We start from the raw sequence: 22,366 nt of genomic DNA, 5'->3' as shown, positions 1-22,366 counted from the left end.
AGTATTCTCAGTGTATCTGTGGGTTCTCCAGTTGCTTCAGTTTCTACTAAAGATGTACAAAACTGTTTCTCTTGCTTCTGCTCTTGTGTGAAGAACAGGGCCACCCAGAACCCCACTTCAGATTGTCAAAATAGGATTAGCTTGTGGTTATTAAGTGTGGCTGCTTCAGTGCTCACTCTACTTAAGGCAAATTAATCTAATACCATGCACAAGTGCAACACCTCCAACTTCAAATTAGGATGGAGCTGGAAAAAACAACATAATAAATAAATATTATTTATAAACAATAAACAATAAATAAACAAGAAGACCTGACAGTGGTTTTCAGGTTCAAATCTGAGTTTTAATAAGCATTTTTTCAAGCGCTGACCAGACTTTTTCTACTTTGCAAGTTTGAATCGAGTACAGAAATACAATGCAAGGCACTTTAGGTGGTGATACACTGACACCATTTATAAATGGCAGATCAAACTCCTCCACTGAAAATACAGGTAGATACTACTTTACTTAAAAACAGCTGATTTTTCTTGAATTTTCCTGTTAACTTCTAGAAGTGCCACAGTTGAATCTTCATATAACATACATGTAAATCACTACTAAAGTGGCTTTCATACAAAAAACCATCAGATAGTAGCCTTTATTTTACTTCATTCCTTATGTTAGCTTCCATATTCCAATGGACCCTTCCCAGAGCCTCAAAGCTGGGTACACTGGCTCTGTGAACTTGCAGCGGAAGGTGTGCAAATGTGTCATGCCATCAGTAACATTATAGAATGAAAGAATTCCGGCTTCATAATCCAGAAAAATGCCAATGCGATCAGGATCATCTTCTATTAGGAGAGGGATCCTCTCCCCCTTGTGAAATGCCCAGTATTCAAGATCAAACTTTTTAATGCACCAAGATGCTCTATTCCAGCCGAGCCGACAGCTTTCAGAGTCTCCTTTCCTGCCAATGGAAGGGTAGGCTGCACCAATCCACCACCCAGCTCCAGCATGAAGGAGGTCAACTTCCCAATAATGGCTTCCAGAGAGGAATGCATCTCTGCTTAGCACTTGCCATAATTTATCAAACCTCTGGGGACCACAAGGGTAAAATATCCTTCTCCAGTTACAGCTTACTACAAGACGGTCATCAGACAACTTCAGCCTTGGATGAAGGCTATCGTATTCCCAGGTTGGTGATCTTGCATCTGCAATCAAAACCATAAATGTACTTGCTATGTTTATCATGCCCTTAAAAAAAGGTCCAACTTATATACAAAAAGCCTGCAAAGAAGCACACGTCTGGCAATGTCTTGGAAACTGTGATTTGGCAAGGAGTAAGAGACATTTTTTACTAGGAAGCACTGCACTGTCTATATGCAGCAGAGCTTTGAAGTTGCACAATCTTTAATGCAGGTCAGTAGAAGACATATTTAGGTCAGTATATGTGTGTTTCACAAATTAGATGATGTATACAAATAGGTAGGCTATTAACACTGACAGCTTCTGCTTATAAGCAGAATGTTGAAGACTGCTACCATGATGATAGCCTAGGAGTTTTATACAACAGTGGAGCAGACCCTTGGGTTGTGAGACCTCATTCCAGTGAGATCTCCTTTGAAAAACAGGCTAGGAATCTGTTTCACAGATCTCCACAGCTCAAAGCAGAAGCACCATGTACGTAGCAAAGAAACAACCTACCACCTCCCAGAAGGTCTGCAGCAGTTCATCTAACATGTCATTTACCACAGAAAAATTTCAGCCTGGAACTACACTCTAGAAACCACTGAATGCAGCAGCAGACTCTTTTTACCATGAAGCAGGACAGAAATCAGAAAGCCAGAAAAAAGACCTCAGGAAAGTAAGTACTACACATGAATAATGACTAAAAAATACAGCTGGACTTCACACCTTCCTGCCTTACTGTGACTCCTAACAATGGCCCTGTTTAAAATACACAGAGCAGTGGTGCACCAATAGGAGTTCTTTGATACATGGCTTTACTAATAGATTGTCTTGATCTGGGCAGGATCACAGCACACACTTTGCAAAGACGTACAGAAAGAGTTGCTGCTGTGTGATGTATGTATGAAGATGCTAGAGGACCCACTGCTGGTAATTCTGCAGCCTTCACACTGTACCTGTGCACTGCAAATGAAGGGAGAAGTAAATGGCACTGTATGTGCAGAGCTAACTGAAGAATTCTCTGAACAAAAAGAAAGGCATCATAATTTTAATTCTGGCATTATGACTGTAAACAAACTAAAACTTCCAAAACCATGGGGCTCGGTCTCATACATGCTACATCTTATTGTTTTGATCACTGTACTTTCGTGGTGAAACACAAGTCAGAAAAGCTAGTACTGGCTTCTCTGTGGTCTGAATAGGTGTTTAGATGGGTGAATGCCACAAGTACTAATACACACCTGTGTGCACAGTTGGTGACAAAAGACAGGAGATGGAAATCATTTACGTAGGTAAAAAGAGCATGCTGCAGGATTCTTTCTTGTGAATCACTGACTGTCTGGGTCTTGGCTCCAAGTCACCCTCAGAGAGGTCAGCACAGGGGATGCCAAGTGTGTGCAGAGCACAAGAGACGTGGGGAGTGAAAAATACTTGAAGTCCAGTCTCTCTTTAAAGCAGGGATGATACAAAAGTCCTGGCTATGGTGTCTGCTTCTTTTCTAGAAGCAGATGTCAAAGGGGACCGCTTAAGTGTGTAACTGGAAGAAGATGGCTCTACTCTCAAGGTTTTAACAATAAAACATAGGGGGAATGCTTTTCAAGAGCATGAAAAGCTGTGCAAATTAGAGATCTCTGCTCATCGAATTTGCCTGAGAACATAGATTTTCACAAAGTGCATTGCTACTAAATCTCAAGCAAATGCAAATAAATTCATTGCTTAAGAAAAAGAAAACAAAACAAAAGCAAAGGACCAATCAGCATCGAGATGATAGTTCTGAATAAAAACACAGGACCAAAACTCCATGGACAGAAACTGAAATTCCTTTCCCAACATGGGGTACAGAAAATCATACTGACTTTCAGGCAAGGCTGAGAACTTGATCCTCCTAAACATCAGAGGTCTTCTAAAAGAAAAAATAGTGGCAGCTCACATTCATTGGCTGCTTCAGTGGATGGACCAAGAGTGTTTGGGGCCTCCCAGCTTTTGTTTAACCATACTTACGTTTTAAGAAAAGCATCCGATCAACAGGAGACACGGTTTTCAGCATTGTTCCAGGTTCCCTCTTTGAGGTGGCATTAAGGCTACTGAATACATCTGGGCAGAGATGAAAGGGGACAGCTTAGGTAAGTGTGTAAGTGGAATAAGATGGCTCTACTCTCAAACTTTTCAAAATAAAACACCATGGGGGATCTTATAAGATTATTTGCTTCTCTCCTATGTGTTGTGAATTCCACCCACATCTTGAGGAAGGTCGTGGAATCACATCTTGTCTTCCATCAGACAAACTGTGATAGTTTTCCTGGAGAAGGACCACTTGCTGTACATGCTTTCCTCCTTATACTCTTTGGATAGCATGGAGATGCTGGATCCTAGTGATGCAAAGGAAACTACATAACTCAGCACAGCCCCAAGTAAGCACCTACCATACCTTGAAAAGCACACCACTATCAATTGTTAACACAAGACAACTCCAGATAGTAGTCGTAGCGCACCTCCATGGCATATCTAGCAACTTCCCACTCAACATGCAGCAACCTTTCAGGTTTGATCAGATATTTTCCCCCAGAACTCTGCTCTACTGTTTTGGGCTGCAATTCTCAGAAAAAGTATCATTAAAAGGGAGCTGGGTATAATTTGATGGTCACTGTGATCCTACTGGCCCATAATTCAGCTTCTGTCGGGATTATGTGCTTTGTGTCTCTATGTTAGGGATCTCCTTGCCTTAGTCATGCCAAACATCACTTAAGGATGAAATATCAGCTCAGAGAAGCTCCAAGGAGAAGACGATAGCCCACCTTTGAAGTACCAAAACACAGATTTTTTTTTTTTTTTTCAGATTGACTGGGACAGAAATATCACTAGGTACATCAACTACAAAAAGTGTCCATTTTTCACACGTCCAGTGTCTCAGGTCTGCCACGAGTCCCACCAGAGAATACACACCCAAAAGTAACTGTGAAAGGACAGATCAGCTGTGTTGTGCAGGTGTGATGGTCTAGGGATAAAAACAGCATAAGTTCAACAGGAAGAAAATATCCATAATGAAATAACTGATAGAACTGGGAAAAACATCAAAATAACTTGAAGGCATGAAAAAGACCATTTCTAGAATTAAAAGACATTAAGTTTCTTCATCACCAGAGCTATAGCAACGTTACACCAATGCTGTCAAAAACCAGCATCCATGCCTAAGAAGTTGCTGTTTTCTCCAGCCATTTGTCTAGTAGAAGATCCTGCTCCTACTTAGACACCACTATGTAGGAGAGCAGGAAATTGCAAAATTCAATGCAGTCTCCCAGGTGTACCTTCTTTAAGCCGAGCTTCTAGTGGTTTCTGTAGAATGGACTGAAGAAATTTCATGAGACACGAATAGTGGTTGAGTATGTGCTCAAATGAGAGAGGTATCGGATGCCACTGTTCTGGTGGTCTTCTTGAATCCTGCATTTCCTTCTCAATTTCTGTGCATTTCTGAGGGCAGAAAAACAAATAGGTACAGTCAGCAGCACAAATGGATTCTTCTCTCCCAGCTCCCACACGCAAGGGCAAAGAGCTCCGCTGCGAGGTGAACTAAGCCATAGCAAGTACAGCTGGCTGTGCCTTCTTAACAGTTCACTAGGAAGAAGGTGGACCTTCATCTGTAGGCAGAAGGAGAAGCACCGCCGCCTCCAGCAAAATGATGGCTACTGCTCAGGGATACTGGGATTGATTGCAGTCAAAGGAATGAGACAACTTAGCCTCAGATTGCCAGAAAGGGCTGTCTGTCCTCAAACACTCTTATTACACTGCCTGAGGAAAGACTTGGTACAATGTTAATGTTAAAGATGACCAAGCATGCCTAATTCTCATTTCATATATGCTTGTAAGTATAAAGAATCTCCTTTAAACCTAAAATATAATGAGTCCAACCATTAGGAACAAAACTGGTCCACCAAAACAGCTAGAAAACAAAAAAAAAAATGCAGTGAGAAAGATTATCCTTGCAGATGGATCTGTAGAAGCCAGCCACCAGAGCAGTTTACCAGGGACTAAGAAGGTAAGAGGCCAGAAGAGACCACACAATACCACCTCCAGGAACTGAATAGGATCACTGCACTGCTGTATCTCTGATTCGCCGTGAGAATGCCTCCAGGACTGCAAGCTCTTCTTGACAGGACTGCACCTGCTGACCATGTGCTTCAAGGGCCTGCTGAGTCTTTTCATCAATGACATTTCTTGCCAGTCTCTCCTCTTCCTGAAGCAGTACCTGGAGCTGCGTCACTCTGTCCAACAGCTGCTGTTTGCTTGTAGCAGCATGTGCCTATAGATGAAGCAGAAGAGTGCCTCCATACTCAACACTCCTTCCCTAGAGAAGCAGCACCTGTCTGGGTCTTTGAAGAGACACAGACAGAGAAAAATGTCTCTCCTTGGAAAATGATCACCTAGTGCAGGAGCAAATCATGCTTTACCTTTAGATCATCAGCAGCTTGCTCTACACTCCTTCTGTTACCAGCTTCTTGCTCTTTTCTCACTTCTAGATTCCTCAAATACACTGTGAGGAGCTCCTAAGCAGTAAAAATAAAATAAATCACAGAAATTACAAAATATAAGACAAAATCTGTTTCATAACATTTGTTTTGTGTGTATATATATATATATATATATATACACACACAAAATATATATATACATATATATATATAGCTTTCTTTCCTAACAAGGAAGTATGTTACTGAAGCAGTTTATAGGACTATCCAGTAAGACTAGTGGCAACACAACGTAAATATTTTATTATTACTTCACCTGCTTCCCTGAGGGCAGCTAAGCAAGCACCTTCATTCAGATAATCTGTGGAAAGCTCTGTCTGTCATCAAAAATACAGCAAATGTTCAGGATGTTTGTGCAAAAGAGCAGTCAGAAACAGCCACCACAGTGATGCTGCAGTCAATGACTTTAACAACCAATACTTAAAGCTCAGCATCTCCAGTATCTGTGCCATGCCCTGTGTTGTACTAAGCAACACAGCTCTGCTGCAGCTGCCCCCACAGTTCTTCAACCACAGCCCACTGTGGGCTGAACAGGTGCACTCAGTGATGCCTTTTTGTTATTAGTACACCAACCCTCAGCAGTGCATGAGTGCTGCACACAGAGCCTCCCAGCAGCACAGGTAAGGCAGCTCCGCAGTTATAGCTGCAGCACACTCACTCAGCACCAATTTGCCATTTGGTTATGATAAGAGTCAGATGATAAACAGACTGCAGGCAAAACCAGAGAGCTCACAGCTGGCAGTCCCCTGCACACATACGTACATGCAAGCAGACAAATGATCTACCTGTGTAGAACCGGGAACTCAGGCCATGCCACCTCTTCCAGCCACAACTTTCCCATCTCAGTGTCCCTGACGAACTGAAGGGCTGTGCTCCACCTGATGATGCAGGAGCTTTGCTGTGCCCAGTGACCAGAGGGCAGGGAGCATCCTGACCAGTGATACTGAACCTGCTTGGCTCCAAGGAATAACCAGCCGATGAACCTTGCATAGCTGCTGTCATTTCTTCCTGGCCCCCAGTTCGCACTTCCTAGCAGCGCTGAGGAAGACTGTCAGCCTTGTAGCTGTCTCAACAGATCCAAACAAAATTGCTGGTCCAAATATGATCCCTAAGGCTACGAAGACTGTGGAGACACATCTGCACTGAAATCTCTGCAACTCAAGGCCAGCAGATGTCAGCAGAGACTACCTATGGACATCCTGTTACATCTGAACTCAAGTTTCTATCTTGCTCACTTCTTTTGGTCCAGAAGCCAGCAGCTGTTATCTGCCAGCAGTGTCCATGCCCACAGGCAGCAGCACGACCAATCTCTGTGGTTTGGTGGGACAGAGCAAGTGCTCCAAAGCAATACCTGATAGCACGGTGGTGTGCCAGCAGCTGCTGAGCAGGGCTAGCACAGCATCAGGACCTTCTGTGTTTCTCCCTCTGCTTCCGCAGTGAAAAGTTTCACTGTGCCAGGAGCAGCACACCTCTGCTGATCGCGCAAACCAACCGTGCCCCGTAACGCCACGCCCAGCAATACAATGTAGAGCAGGTATTTGGATGACCCAGCCGGTGCTCAGGAGCTGGCAGGACATCGATCTGACCGCAGGAGGCAGCGAGCCTCTGCCCTGCCTCTTTTGTCTCGTTTTCCTCCTCTCGCCTTCCCATTCTCCTCTGCCCGCTGAAGTTTGTTTACTGTGACCCTCGAGTTACCTTGCTCTCACCCTTCTCTCCCTCTGCGCCGTGCAAGGCAGCGCGGCCGAGCCGTCCGGCAGACGGACCCCGCGCCTCTCTCAGCTCCTGTTCCCACCCACCGTCCCCCTGCGCAGCAGCAGCGCACCGTCCGCACCCCTGCAGCCCTCCGAGCCTCCCACCGCCGACAGCGGAAAACCCACGCGCGCTCAGCCCGGGCAAGAAAGGCGCAAAAGATCGGAGCCGTCCCGCAGCACGGCGCGGCTCACCTGCTTGTCGCGGGCCGCCTGGAGCAGCAGGCGGGCGTCGTGGCCGCGGTGCGGACCCAGCGCCGGGCAGAGGGCGCAGACGCAGCGGCCGCAGTCCCCGCAGAAGAGCTCCAGCGGCCGCCCCGAGTGCACGGCGCAGCCCCGCGGCCCCGCCGTCGCCCACGGCTGCCCCTGCGCCATGGCGGCCCGAGCGGATGCGGAGAAGTGCGGGTGCGGCTGCCGGGGGCGGGCCCGGGCCGCTGTGCTTTCCGTATTGTTAAGGGCATTTGAGAATGCGTTTCAAGAATGCTGAAAATTTTTTTTTTTTTAAATTTTTTTATTTTTTTAAAATATTTGCGACTCCAGTCGACATAAATGCACCTTTTCAAATGGAACGTATAGAGCCGCAAGCAGATATTCAACTCGAAGAAATACCTGACCATGTGTCTCTAGCAGACCTTTGTGAGCCCCATCTGACCAGAGAAATGTATCTCTTGCTTCACAACCACACCTTATCCACGCCATTGCTTTCTGGAAGCATGCACACTGGTTAATTTTTCAAGGATGAAGCCTGGAAGATTTCACCAGAAGTCTCTGATGAATATCTTTAGGAATCACTGACGATGACAGCCGCTGCCACTGAGCCGGCCTGATGCATTAGTTTCACAAAAACACTGTCAAATATCCTACTAGTTTTACGGATTTGTTGCTCTCTTTTTCACGTTTCAATTGAAAGTAAGTTTTGTTAGTTATATATACTAATAGGATGTATTTTACGAGGGCTGCTCTGAATGTAATGCCTCCTGTCTATCTGATTATGTTGACCTACACTGCCAGAGGCAGATGTTGGTGGTGCAGCCATAAAAGATGAATGTTCCCACCAATATCCCATCACATGTTGCTGCTGTGTGACAGACAGCAGCAGAGGGGCACTCTGGCACAATGGTGTCTGACATGGAAGTGCATGTGAAGCGAAGGGATGGAACTGAATTCCTTCATGTGGAAAAAAAATGACACCCACTGACCTTTATCAATGCTTACTGAACACTTACAGAGACTAAACAGCAGGTGTGAGCACAGTGAGGCTGTGGGTGTCTTGTCTCAGCAACAGTCTCATAACAGCCGTCACCTCCACTGGTGCAAATTTTACAATTGCCTGTGCTCATCACTGGAAAAAAAAAAAAAAAAAAAAAAGCATAGCTAATGGTAAGGACTATGTTGAAAAATTGTGCTTTGTAGCTGAGAATTTGCTCTTTCACATAGTGTCACTGTGTTCTTTGTATGGGTTGTAGATACCATGGAAATAAGTAGGAGGCATCACATTCAGAGTGACCTACAGATATGCAGCCCAAGACAATTTCTGTTTACTCAGTGTGGCCCAGGCATCCCAAAAGGTTGGACACACACGATCTAGTCCAGCCATCAACCCACCACCACCATGCCTATTAGCCATGTCAGCCAAATCCATGGAACTCCACGTGGTGTTTTCCTGTCTTATCTCCATGAGGTCCATGCTTGTGTATTTCTCCAGTCTATCATGGGCCCTTTGCAGAGCAGCTCCACCTTTCTGCCTGCCAGCAGGCTTGTGGAGGGCATGTTCTGTCCTATTTCCCTATCTGTTGATAAGAATGTCAAACAGCATTGGCACAGCACTGACCCCTGAGGAAGGGTGCTGGCACCCAGCTGCTGCCTGTACTTTGCACACCTGATGCTTTGTGCCCAGCCTTCCACCCTCTGCTCTCCCTGTCCTCATTTTGGCTGAGGATGTGACTGAAGTGAGCGCCTTGCAGCATTTCAACTTGCAGGTTAGGAGTATCTGAGGCACTATTTCCATTTCACACATCACTTTCACAGATGAAGATTTTGAGTTTTTTCAGCTTTTTGATGGTTTTCATTGATTATTTTTGAGGAGAAAGCTACAATAAAACTGAAATGTTTGCACAAACAGCGGAGGTTGGCCAGGTGCTGACACCACGTGCTCACATCAGCTGTACTTTCACCCCAGTGCTTTGCTGCTGAATACCATGGGCAGAGACTGTTGCACTATGGCTGTGAGGAGCTGCAGGAGCAGAAGGAGCCTGCACTTTGTGTGTAGCTACCAGTTCGTTCCTCTGCACGGAGGGACCCTGTTGAAACAGGGCTCACGTGCTTCAGGCAGTGCCTGGGGCTGCTCATGGCCAGCAGAAATTCTCCTCCACAGTAAGTGTGGAGTAAGAGAGTTAGAGTTAAATCAAGGAGACAAAGGGCAGGAAGCCATGCTCCAAAGCCACCTCATACTAACAGCCAGCTGGGGGAGAAGGGTGGTGGGCAGAGCAGGGCTCAGTCTTCCCCTCTTCATTCTGACTTCAAAGTGAGCTTGGAGCGAGCATGACTCATGGTGCCTGATGAGGAGGAAGCTGACCCTGGATGCTGCCTTACATTTCCCATGTCAAGCAACAATCCTGCTGGGTGCATATCTGCAAAGCTTGTGTGTGGAGTTGGCAACTAAAACACAGAGATGCCTGGCTTTGGTGTAGCCATTGTCTTCTCCATGTCTTTGTGCAGAAAAGTCCTCATGCAGTGCTGTGTTTTCATTCTTGGATGTAGGGGTTCAGGGGTGCAGTGAAGCCTATTGTTCACATGTTCTGGTGAAGATTCCAGGTAACCAGTGATGGAATGACAGGTAATGGCCTTATGTTGTGTCAGGAAAAACATCTCAGAAAGAGGAGTGATGCACTGAAATGGGCTGCCCAAGGAGGTGGGGGGATCACTGTTCCTGGAGGTGTTCAAGAACCATCTGGATGTGGCTCTGAGGGATGTGGCTGGTGGTTGGACTTGGTGATCTTAGAGGCCTTTCCAGTCTCAATGATCATATGATTTTTTTTTTTGCAGCTATATGCAAAAGAACGAGCATACTACTTTGGTGAAGGCATCAAGGATTGCAGTTTGAAGAAGCAGATAGGCAACATCTGTAGACATCAAGCAATGGTGAGTCCCTGCCACACAGAGTGGGTGTTCAGCAAGGTGAAGAAAAAAATTCTGTATCAAACCAGTTTGCTCTCAGTAATAGCTGCCCTTCTTCTGGTTTGCCCTCAATAATATAGCTGCTCTTCCTCTAGTGTGAGAAGAGAAACAATTCTTCCTGCAGAATCAGAATTTCTTTTGTTTTCTTCTTCCTCATCATTAACCATCTGGGAGATGGGGGAAGCACAAAGTCTTAATCACCCTTCATTCCAGGCCAGGTGAACTGTCTTTTTCACATGTCTGCTAATTTTACAACAGATTCAGAAGTGTCTTAAAATTGCTGCAGTGGTTACATTTTCATGTTCAAGTTTCGTTTTCCTGAAACAGAAATCAAACTTGGAAGCTCTTGTTTTTACTGGCACTGAATGCTCTTTGTGTTTTAACATATTCATTAAGGAAGCAAGTGAGAGTTCTTTTGCAACTTAATTAGAATCATAGAATCATCATAGTTGGAAAAGATCTCTAAGATCATCCAGTCCAACTGTCCGCCTACCAGCAACATTTCCCACATCTTTCACCGCAGCTGCTTATACTTAGGTCAGCCATATGGAGGACTGGTTCCCTCCTGCCAAAGTCAGGTCTCCATATAGATCCTCTTGAATGTATTCAAACACAAACCATTACAGACAGTGTGTTTCTGGAGCTCAGGGATGTAATGTAATAAGGCAGTAGATGCTAAGATTCCCCATGGCATCAGTTACTGCAAAATCTATGGCATGCAAAGCTATGGGCTCGTTTTGGAGAGGTCAGTTGCAGGATCTCACTTCTGGAGGAGTGCCCAGGAAGGCCTGCAGCCCAGAGGTCTACAATACACTGGGTTCTCAAGGAACATGGTCCACAATCAGCATGAGCAAATCTCATTTATACTGTAAACTTCGGATACCAAAGCAGAACATCTGCTCTTTAAGGATTAAGACTGATTATACTATCCACTTCAGGCATGGAGTCCTTGCAAAAGAACATCCTGCTTACTGTGGCTGATATCAGTATTTAACCTTCTTCACACTGATCTCTGGTTTGCCTTGGGTACCTGGCCCTTCACTCTGCCCCCATCCCTTGGGGTTGACTTAAGTTATGCAGCAATTCTGCATTTGTTTTGCTATTTTTCTATTAAAATAATATGAATCTTGATTTCTTGAGCAAATAAAAAAGAGTGCAGAATTGCATGACCTACACATGCAGTTCTGTAACAAATATTTGTTTAGCATCCTCCATGCATTTCTCAGGTATACTATTCTTTCTGCTCAGTAAATGTCAAGCTCTACAGAAGTTATATGATTTTCTGTCCTTTTGTGTACAGTTAATGACTTTGTACACTGCAGACATAGATCAAATATCATGCTAACACATCTCACTTGTTGAATCAGACACCCCATCAAAAACTGAGATAAATGGCCGGGTGATAGAATTGCTTAACTACACTAATGAATGAGCAATCATCCATGAGCAAAGTTGACATCTTTGCATCTGGATGCTGCTATTTGGTGAAGACACCACATCCTCTGCAGTTCTTAACAGCTTTGCATCTTTTGTCACAGACTGATGGTCCTCTACCTGAAGTCTTACTGAAAAAAAGAGCAAACATTTGCTTCCAGGTTGTGCAAACTCCTGTCCCATTTATCTGCTTGAATCTGTTGATGCTGTCCCAGCAGAGAAAGATGAATGGTTATCAGCAGAAAATATATTTTTTTAATTTGGCCTTGGTCTATGGAAGGAAAATAATATTGCAACATGTCTTACATAAGGATACAGGACTAGGCAAATTCATTTGTGTAATGAAATCATACAGCCTTCAGATGCTGCTGGCTCTCCATGTTGGAATGGACTGAGATGGAAAGAGTATGTTGCTGAAGAGTACTAATAACCTTCTGTACACAGAATAGCTGAGGCCTATAGTCAACAGCAGGTCATAATTGCATAGCATTGGGAAATTTTGCTCAAATAGGTTGCTCAATAATCTTTACGCCAAAAAGAAACAGAGGGGAGTCTCCAGCTCTCTCTTTCCCCAAGACTTCTCAAAGTATCAGGGATCGGAGCCCTGCCTGTATCCCTATCCCTTGAACAGTGTTTCTCCTCATTTCCTCACTGGCTGAAGTACTGAGGTTACAGGCTTTCTGTCCACCCAATATATGTTTCCCCTTGTATGTGACCCCCTTTCGTATCATGTATCACGTGTGTAATTAACTCCAACTTCATGCAGCCCGGGGAGGAGAAGTTAATTACACTACTAAATTTGCTCAGCACATCCAAAGTTTATAAGTTCAAGGTGTTGATCGACCTTCATAACTAAAATCTTGTTTGGTAAGAATGAACAGACACCAGCTGGAGAGAAATCTGCAAGCTTCTGCACAAATCTGAGAGCAAGGGCATCTTGTTCGTAAGCCTTTGCATAAATAATGTTGTTAGCAAGGACATCTTGTTCGTAAGCCTCTTTTGTTTCACATGAAGAGCAAAAGCAAGATATAAGAGAGCTAATACTTTGGTTACTGTAAAACCATGTGCTTTACAAGCACCAGTACACATTATTATGACTTTAATTATTACAGTCTTATGAATTTTAAAATAAATGCTATCTAAATCACTATGCAAAACTATTGCAGTTCTTACTTTTCATTCATTTACTTGTTTGTTTGTTTTTAAGATGGTAAACCATACAAACATTATGTCATGTATATAATTTTGTATGTAGTCTGTTGCTTGAAATACATTTTGTTTCCTTGTTTTGAGCACAAGTCCTTCTCATTTCACTTGGTGGTCTCAGCTCCTAAAAGGAGCAATTACCTTTGTTTATTGAAAGGATTGCACAATGGCCTGGATTCCTGCGACTCAAATAAGCTTTGAATTGCCTAACTTCTCTCCCCACATTCCCTTCTCCAATAAAACAAACACCCTCCAGACCACAGCAAACCTGTTTCGGTGAGTATGTTTCTCCAGGCTGCACACCCTGTCTTTTGGAAAGCATTTTACCAAGCTCCTGTACCTGAAAAGAGCTTTATTTTGTCCCTTAATACTGTGCAAGGGAACAGCATGTGAGATAGCCCTGCCTCAAATCAAGCAATCTTGGTTTTCACCTAATTTCCCACCAGTAACGTGACCCCAGGTCCACCTGGACTCCTGCTGCTTCCAGCTGGGTGCTCTCCAGGCAGTGGGGCTGCTGGCCACACCAAAGCAAGGTACTTTAAGCTAAAGAGCATACACTCAGAAACATGCTCTCCTAATACCCACTGCATTCTGGCACACAGGAAGAACAGCAGCAAAAACAAAAGTAATGACAACGCTGAAAGTCACTGTATTTTCAGTCTGGAGGCATTTAAGCAGAGCAAATAGCAACGTTACAGGCTGCCCAGGGAGGTGGAGGAGTGACTGCACCTGGAGGTGTCCGAGAACCGTGTGGATGTTTGTGGCACTGAGAGACGTGGGCAGTGGGCATGATGGGGATGGGCTGAAGGCTGAAATTGTTGATTCCAGAAGTCACGTCCAACCTTAATGATTCTACGTTACTAATAACAGAAGACTTTATTGAATCACATGGGTAAGCCAGTTTGACATTTCAGTAACACTGCTGACCCAGTGCTGCCCTCCCAAGGCCACGCCAGCAGACATCACCATGACTTCAGGACAGGCTGATGTCCGTGACTGACACTCTACTTGATTTTCATCAGTTGTTTGCTGTATCATCACCACTTTAAAAAGATCCTTTGTCGTATCAAGGCCGCATAACTAAGTAAATCAGGAAATCCGTGGTTTGGGAAATCTAGTTGGTGGACATCCCTGCAGGCTGAAGCACAGTTATTGTTGACCATACTATATTAATTTATGAATTAGATAAAGGAGTACAAATGCAGCTAAATGGGCCAGTAGGAAAATTGCTAGCAAGTATGAATGCAAAATATCAATGAGCCACATATGAAGTCAGTGTATGAGGAGAAAAATAGGATGCTGTGAGAGAGAAATGTGTGCAAGAAATGCTGGAAACGCTGAAAAAAAAATCTCGTAGTGTGCCTGCTGTCTCTCAGACAGCCCAGAGACTGGGATGGTGAATGCAGTGACTGAGTAATTTTGGTAAACCTTGCAGTGGGAAGAATGCTCACTGTGTCCATCAGACACTGCATCTTCTTTCACCGCTATTACTGCAAAAAAATGAGCGGCTGTGAGTGTGTCTGTAGCCAGTGGCACGCATGAAAATATGTGTGTGTTTTGCCAGTGGACAGGCACTCTGAAAATGTTCTATCTAAGCTACATATCTTGCCAATGATCAGACACTAATATTATATAATGCTTGGTTGTGAGGTTCATCTGGAGGTCAGCTTTGGTTCAGGGTGGGTTGTTCAGGCCTTAGTACTTCAGTGTGCTAAGTGGAACTTTGAGGAAAGGTCCAACAGCTCAGAAATCAACATGACAGCACCCAGATAACTTGATGCTGCTCATCTGACACTTATTATATACCATTGGCCTTCACTGTCCCTGATGGGCCTCTGCATAGCTGTTAACACACCTTTAATGGTTGGACTTCCCTTGCGGTGCCATGGAGGCACTTTTTCTCTCCAAGCTGTTAATCAGCTGCTCATTCCAAAACAAAAAATAATCATAATGCTACATTTAAAAATGCTAAATTTGGTCCTGGGTACCAGAAGGATAATGGTTCACAAGTTCGTTCAGAGAAAAGGGAAACTGCACTGCAAGACATGGTAGGGTGTAAGTGGCATAGCGCAATCCATGCAAGCCCTGCACAGGAAGGCTGTTAGGCAGAACACAGCTTTTTAGAACTGATTACAGAGTCTGTTGCATGTCTGATAAAGGACAGTGCTTTGTGGATGCAGCAGCTGACAGGGGAATTTCTTCATATTCTTACATAAATCAAAACCTACCGAGGTTAGCATAGGGAACTGGACAAAATCTACAGTAGTGCCAGTGTCCCTGATTATACAAGGCCATCTTTAGAGTATAGATAAAGAATAGGGAACTCCATCTGCTTTCAAGCATACCATCATTCCTAAATCAGCTGATAAGTACTAAGGACAAGGAAAAAACACCGGTCAGATGCAAAGAGATGGCACAGCTGGAGGTCATGGGCTTGTGTGCACCAATATGGGAGCTGCTGGGGAAGGAAGATTCCAGTCGCGGCCAGTAGGTGGAAGTAAGACGGAAGAAAAGGGACACAAGAATACACAAGGGATGCAGAATCTGAAGACGGTGGTACGATTTACCTAAAATGAATGACAGAAATTGTCAGCTAAACTCCAGCAATGCCAGAAAACTCAGCAATGCCAGAAAACTCAGGTGAAGAGGTAAAGCAGTGTGAGCTAGGACAGTTGCTTTACAGACTGAGGAAAAAAGTGCTGTGACCCAAGGGATGTGGTAAGGTGAAGAAGGGTCAGAAAAAGAATCTATGGGCAACTCCACTCTCCAGGCTAAGTGGTTGTGGTCAAACCACTGATACACTTGGAACATCCTTTGCATGGGCAAAACAGCCACTGCCTGGGGACAGCAGACATGGCCTTGCAGATGTCCAAGCTCACAGATGCTCTTCTGGTTTCTAGTGCAGATTTTGCCATGATTGAGAACATCTCTTTCATCTCTTTGCAATTTCTCTTTGCAAATGTGGTGATATTTTTTTTTTCCCTAGGACTTTCAGCCAGTCCACACATTCCAAATTATGAGACACCTTCACATATTTGCTGATTCTTCTGTCCAAGAACCATACTTTTATAGCATGGTAATTTCTCCACGTTCTATAGTGCAGATGCACAAAAAGGTACAACTAGGCTCTTTATACAAGGAGTATACTGATGTAATTCAGCAGGATCTTTGTGCAAGAAAAGGCCATAAACTCTACCTTATCCTTCTTTCTCCACCTTCCTTTTACAACCCCTTCAGAAGTTTGTGATGGCACTGCTGCATCACTTGATGATGGCAGATGCCAGAAAGCTGCTCTTAACTAGAGAAGCGAAGCTTAACTTAAGCTTGTTTTGGAAAGTTTGTAGATCTCTGGAATCCTACCCGTCATCCAAAAGCTAGGGCGAAGCGGTTGAAAGCCAGCAATGGGCTAGTGCTAGAAGGAATGTGCCTCTGACAAAATCAGCACTGGAGACCTGCAAATGTTACTATGCAACCAGTGCTTCTGGTTTGATAAAGTTCTTGATAAAGCCTTGCAGAGTACCCCAGTACTTTGATAACAACAACCCCAGCTTTGGTAACAACCGAGACAGGCTGCTAAACGGCCCTTGTTTTTCCTGTCCTTGTTATAGGAAGCACAAAAATGTTAAGCCCTGGGTTACATTGTTTTGACAGTGGTAACGTGCACCAAGGAGGCAAAAGAACATACAGAAACACAGAACGTGTAAGACATAGCAGACATATACTCAGCCTGCTATCCTACCTATTCAGTACCTGCATGGATGAGATAGGGTACTGCAGCTTCTTTATCAGTGCTTTCCTGTTATCTTTCTTCTACCTACAAAGATGATAGGACTGGACTCATAAGCAGTTACAGAGACCATTAACCAGTCAGCTCACAGACTGCTTGCAGAAAAGTAGTATACAAAGATATTCTTTGGAAGCAAGACTTATGATCATAAACACTTTCTTTTTTGAAGGAGTCAAGAACTGTATGTATTCTCAGGGTGCAAGGGAAGAGATGTGGGGGAAAAGCATTTCACTGCTGACCAAAATTAAGGATAACTGGTGGATTACAAGCAACATGGACTCACAGATGTACAGAATGGCTGGAACTTGGCTTGTTATTCAAGATCAAGCAGTACAGATTTTGGATTTGGTTGTAGTTGGGACAGCTAAGGAGTAGTACACTCAATTATCAAGAATCATAGGCAGAAAATCTGCAAGTCTGATAGTGCAGAGACCATCTGGCAAGGCAAGCCTGTCACATCGCCTGCCACCTGACAAGTGCTTTCTGTGCCTACTTCCACATGCCCAGGAGCTTCAAACAAATACCCCAAATGCTGCCCAAGGGCTGCTTCTCTCCCTGTTGTATGTCTGCCCATTTATCTTGTATTTTTTCAAAAGCCCACGTCATGCTGGAGGTATCTTAGAGATGTGTGCATGTGGGGCTTAGGGAAATGGTTTAGTGGTGGACTCGGTAATGTTAGGTGGAGGACAGATTTGACAATATTACAAGTCTTTTCCAACCTAAGTTATTTTATGACTGCATGCACTACAGCTTAGAAGGCAAACTTTTCCCCAATGCCACGACCGTGATGTTGCCAACATCTGAAGTTAGTTGTATGATGATGCACAGAAATAGGGGGAGCAGTGAAAAGAAACAAGGCACAAAGAAGAACAAGACAAACTTGTGTAAGTGAACATCATACATTTATTACTGAACAACTCTCTCAACTCCAAAATTGGGCACAGGGATTAAAAATAAAACTTCATTGCACTACGTAGTAAAGCATTACTAGTAACTCTCATAAAAAATGTACAAATTTTGTTAAAAATTTATCAAGCCTTCAAACGATTTGGTTACAGATATTTATAATACATTTAAAACTACATATTAAGTGATTCAAAAGAGTATGATTTAAAGAAAACAACTGACAAAATATGATTCCAACAGAAGTCACAAGCTTTCAGAATCATTAATAGATCTGAAATACAAGTAGCAAAATGAGGTAACAATGTACCAAAGGAAAAAAAAAAACACAGCTTTTAAAAAGGCCCAAAGATAACTCAGTCAAAAATGTGTTTTCTGTAAGTAAAGCAAAAAAAAAAAGTTGGTAAATCCCATCCCAGGTATTATATGATGTATTAACAGCTGTGAAATCACATTCAAGAGCCCGTATAAAACAGTATACAACAAAAGGCTTACTTTTTTTTTTTTTTTTTTGTAAAGAAAGTCACAAAATGAGACATTGGAATTATCTGTAGGCCTTGATATCCCCTTAAACTTCAAATTTAATTGGCAGTTTATGCCAAAGCCACAGCAGTGCCAATATGATAAAGCAAATGTCTTATGGACTGTTTAGGAAGGAAAGGGACAGGTGAAGTCAGGAAGGGAAGGAACATAAAAAACGTCTTGCTGGATGCTGGTGCTGCCTGGCACCATGGCAGGCTGAGAAGATACACACAAATATACAGAACACATGGCAGCGAGCAGCTCAGCACGAATCCCCATCAATAGCCACAACCGAGACTGGCTGTGGATCATCTGAGCTGATCCAGAACATGTGCACGTGTGCTGTTTACACACACTAACCACAGGAAGCAAGTCCACATACATCTGCAATAGACCCATGCAAACAAATGAACCATTTCAGAAGAGACAAGCCGTAAGAGTGCAACAAATCATTTCAGGATTTTACCCAGTTAGACCCTCCAACTCCTCAGTCTCCCAGTGCCTCACAGAGTTCCACTGGGAAAGGGACTTTACACATCAGGATTTCTCAATTCCAGAAAAAGGGTGACTTTCCCTTGGCTTCAGAAGAATGCGAATGCTTAGAGAAGTGCCCTCTTCCCATGCTTCAAACTGAATATCAAACATAGCGTTAATCATGGTTAAATTTGCACGCATAGAAATTTTTCTTTTGCAGCTATATAAAAGAGCCTAAGTTTTGTAAGACAAGTGGTATATGTTTTTTTAAACAAGATGATTTCATTTGTTAAAAAAATAAATTTTACTATATGTACTTTAACCTACCAGGTGTTATTGTGGAAGATTATTCTAACTCCTCTGGAAGAGAGGAGAAATTTTAGTATTTTGATCTAACAGCATGTTTTCATTTGTTTTGTGTTCTTACATATGAATAGAAATGGAAAGACTCAGTGTTTCTGAGAACTACCTGTGTAACTACACAAATGGAAGCAAGAGCATCTGACATAGGGCAAAATTGTGCTTTTATTTCATCTGCACCATCAGCTGTGATTGGTCTGTAGAATACTGAAAGAGGGCAAACAGCATGGAGAACATGTAACACTGAAATTATAATTGATACTAAAGCATAGCAGCATACAAAAGCATCAGAAACGACAGAGAATCAACTTAAAGCTGAGACTGGCAGCAAGCTGCAGCAATATTGCTAACTGTGCCACTTGTGCTGCTGCAACTGAAGTAATGACAATTCAGGAGAAGCAATCTGATGCGAGAATGGCATCCTCTGAATAACTATGGCATAGGTGGACGTTAGTATTTTGGAGGAAAATGCTGAAGATGCTAACAGTCTGAAATGTTGTAAATGGAGCTACTTCTTTAAAAAAGCACACAGAAAACGCTATTCAGAAAGCAGTTGGATTGAAGCTACCTCCTGCTTAACAGTATTTTGTTCAGAAGGTGCTCCCGTTTCGTACTGCGGTGGAGTATTCTGGAAACTCAATTGCAAAAACCAAGGGAGTTCCTTCTTCACATTACACTCATCATGAAAACAATGAGGGACAAGAAGCAGCATCGGGGCAACTGAATTCTGCAATGAGTGACCAAAAACCACCCTCTTTTGTGATACAATAAAAAAACAGAAGTTCTACTTCTCTGAGAAAATGCTAGAAATTTTATTTTATTCATGAAGTTGCAGGAATAAAATTGTAACCTCTTACAAGTTATTTTAATTGTATACAAACTCCTTTGTAATGACAAAAAAAAATGTGTATGATTAAAGCCAATGCTTGTAAGCTAGAGGATTATCTATTTAGCAAGCACAATGGCAAAAAATGAAGGGCTGTTGCACAAGACCCTCAGCGTCCTTTCTGCTTCCTTTCATGAAAGAAGTGCATAACTGCAGCACCTTCATAACTCAGCTCTAATGTCAAATCAACTGAATGCAATTATAGCCTAACTAGAAAAATTGAAAAGGAGAACAGGAACATGTTGATACTGAAATTACCAATTGAAAATGTTAATATTGCTAAACGATTTGTGTGATATTGCAACTTTACATTGATAAAATAACTTGTAAATCAGCAAAGTAAAATCTGAGCTCTGTAATGTATGCTAAAACTCAACATTACTCATCTATGAACAATCAATGACCCCTTTAGTGGTATGCACTTAAAGCCTCCAAGTAAAGGGAAGCATAACAGCTTGTTTGAATAGCAGGTAGACAGGTAAGTACCTGTAAGTACATTGGGGAGGAAATACTAAATGTCTGTAATTGCTGCACCCATTGTATTTAGTGTGCAACTGCAAACACAAGGAAAGGAACCAGTGTACAGTACTAGTACTGTTTAAATAACACACAAGATTATACATTGCAGCATAATTAATACTACACACATACGTTCTCAGCACATGCTGGTATATAGGTTCTCAAACACACATGCACACTCACTCCCAAGCACGCTTCACACATTCTCTCACAAGCAAACATTCACACCACTCACTCCCACTCACAGTATCTGAAGGCTCTATATAAGGTAGATTGCTATACTGTTTGGAGCTACCACTTTTTTTTTTTTTCTTTTTTCTTTTATATAAAAGCACATGCTAAAAGTTCACGTCCACAGTAATCTCGCAGCAACACTCAGAATGATCACACAAAAACCAGGGAATGTTAGTGCACACACAGAATTAAGCTAAAGAAAAAAATCTTTGGAGTTCCAATCACACTGTTAGTATAACAATCCCGTAGATGTGAAGACTAGTTATAAGCTTTATAATTGATTAAGTCACACAGTGCAAAGTAAGGTCCACTGACCCTTTTGTGTAAAGGAAAAGGCTGGAAGCCACATGGGTAAGTTCAATAGATAGTTCATATATACACATGACCAGGAACACCCAAACCAGATTTGTGCTCTTAGATTGGTCACTCTAATCACGATGCACTTCTGAAGCATCAGCTCTGCAAATTGGGCAGGTACGATTTGCCTGCAAAACCAGAAACAAAAAAAGGGTTTACTGTAATGACAAACACATGTATGACATGATGTGGAACATCTGTGATAACAATGTTGCTACTTTCAAAGCTCAAGACTGCTCAAAAGCAAGAAATGACAAGGCGCGTTCATGCACTTTGTTACTTCAGAGTTTTAAGTCTGTCAATTCATAATTACACTTACAAAAAAAAAGAGGCTTTTTAATATTAATTTAATATTAAAGAGATAAAAAAATGCAGCAAACTGGGCTTTGTTCTAAGTGCCAGTGGTTATACTAATGTAGATACGCTGTAACTGTAAACTGCAATCAGAAGGGAGCAACTAGGAAGGGGTACTGTCTGTTCTGTGAAACCCATCAAAATTAAACAAGTCACTTTGGACTGGGCAATAAATGCCCCAAATTATTAAACAAAGCTGCCACGTTGTCACAAGCTGTGCTGATCAGTGATCATCACATCTCTTCATACTCTCTTTATCCAGTTATTCTTAAAGAAACTCATCAAACGGAGTTGGTAAAAGCTAAAGGCAGAGCAGTGAAAAACAGAAGGGATTTTAGTAAAAAAAAGAAAAGAAGGGAGATGATCTGATTAAATAAGTATTAAAATTCAAAGCCCAAGTAATAACACACAGAAAAAGAGGCCTAACTTTAGCCCTTCATTAAAGCGCTCACTGAAAATACATATCCATCAACTTTCTACAGCTTCCTTAAAAAGGGAAGATAGATGAAAGGTAACATTCCTTGAGCATTCCTTCACAATGCCCACAACTACAAAATCAACCACTCTCAGCTTCAAGTTTTTCAGAGGTATCCAAACTTCTCAATGAAAACAAAACTGACAGCAGTAGAAAACATGGTTCCCCCAGTCCCAGTACAGAAATCATTGCCACACATTTCAAGTATGAACTGTAAATGTCAATGGAAGTAGCATGCCA

The 22,366-nt window shown here is 42.8% G+C and overlaps 2 protein-coding genes across 3 annotated transcripts in view; both read right to left on the bottom strand.

Moving 5' to 3' along the window:
* Positions 1-321: 321 nt before the first annotated feature.
* LOC116239036 (tripartite motif-containing protein 14) lies at positions 322-7,832 on the bottom strand. The gene is given in 7 exon segments (XM_031609034.2): positions 322-1,190; positions 3,169-3,261; positions 4,473-4,635; positions 5,233-5,266; positions 5,268-5,464; positions 5,613-5,708; positions 7,634-7,832. Coding segments are annotated over 7 exon segments (1,299 nt in total). The 5' UTR covers positions 7,814-7,832; the 3' UTR covers positions 322-654.
* An 11,616-nt stretch (positions 7,833-19,448) lies between these two features.
* Positions 19,449-22,366, bottom strand: part of RNF38 (ring finger protein 38) — a 37,423-nt gene continuing 34,505 nt past the window's right edge. For both annotated transcript variants that reach the window (XM_031609038.2, XM_031609039.2), the window contains one exon: positions 19,449-21,425. In XM_031609038.2, coding sequence (XP_031464898.2) covers positions 21,369-21,425 — 57 coding nt within the window. In that variant the 3' untranslated portion in view covers positions 19,449-21,368. The remainder of the gene's footprint in view (positions 21,426-22,366) is intronic.

Source organism: Phasianus colchicus, chromosome Z (genome assembly GCF_987193195.1).
Source record: "Phasianus colchicus chromosome Z, bPhaCol1.hap1.1, whole genome shotgun sequence".
Lineage (NCBI taxonomy): Eukaryota > Metazoa > Chordata > Aves > Galliformes > Phasianidae > Phasianus > Phasianus colchicus.
Note: the sequence above shows the minus strand (reverse complement) of the source record. Positions and strands in the feature narration are given on the sequence as shown.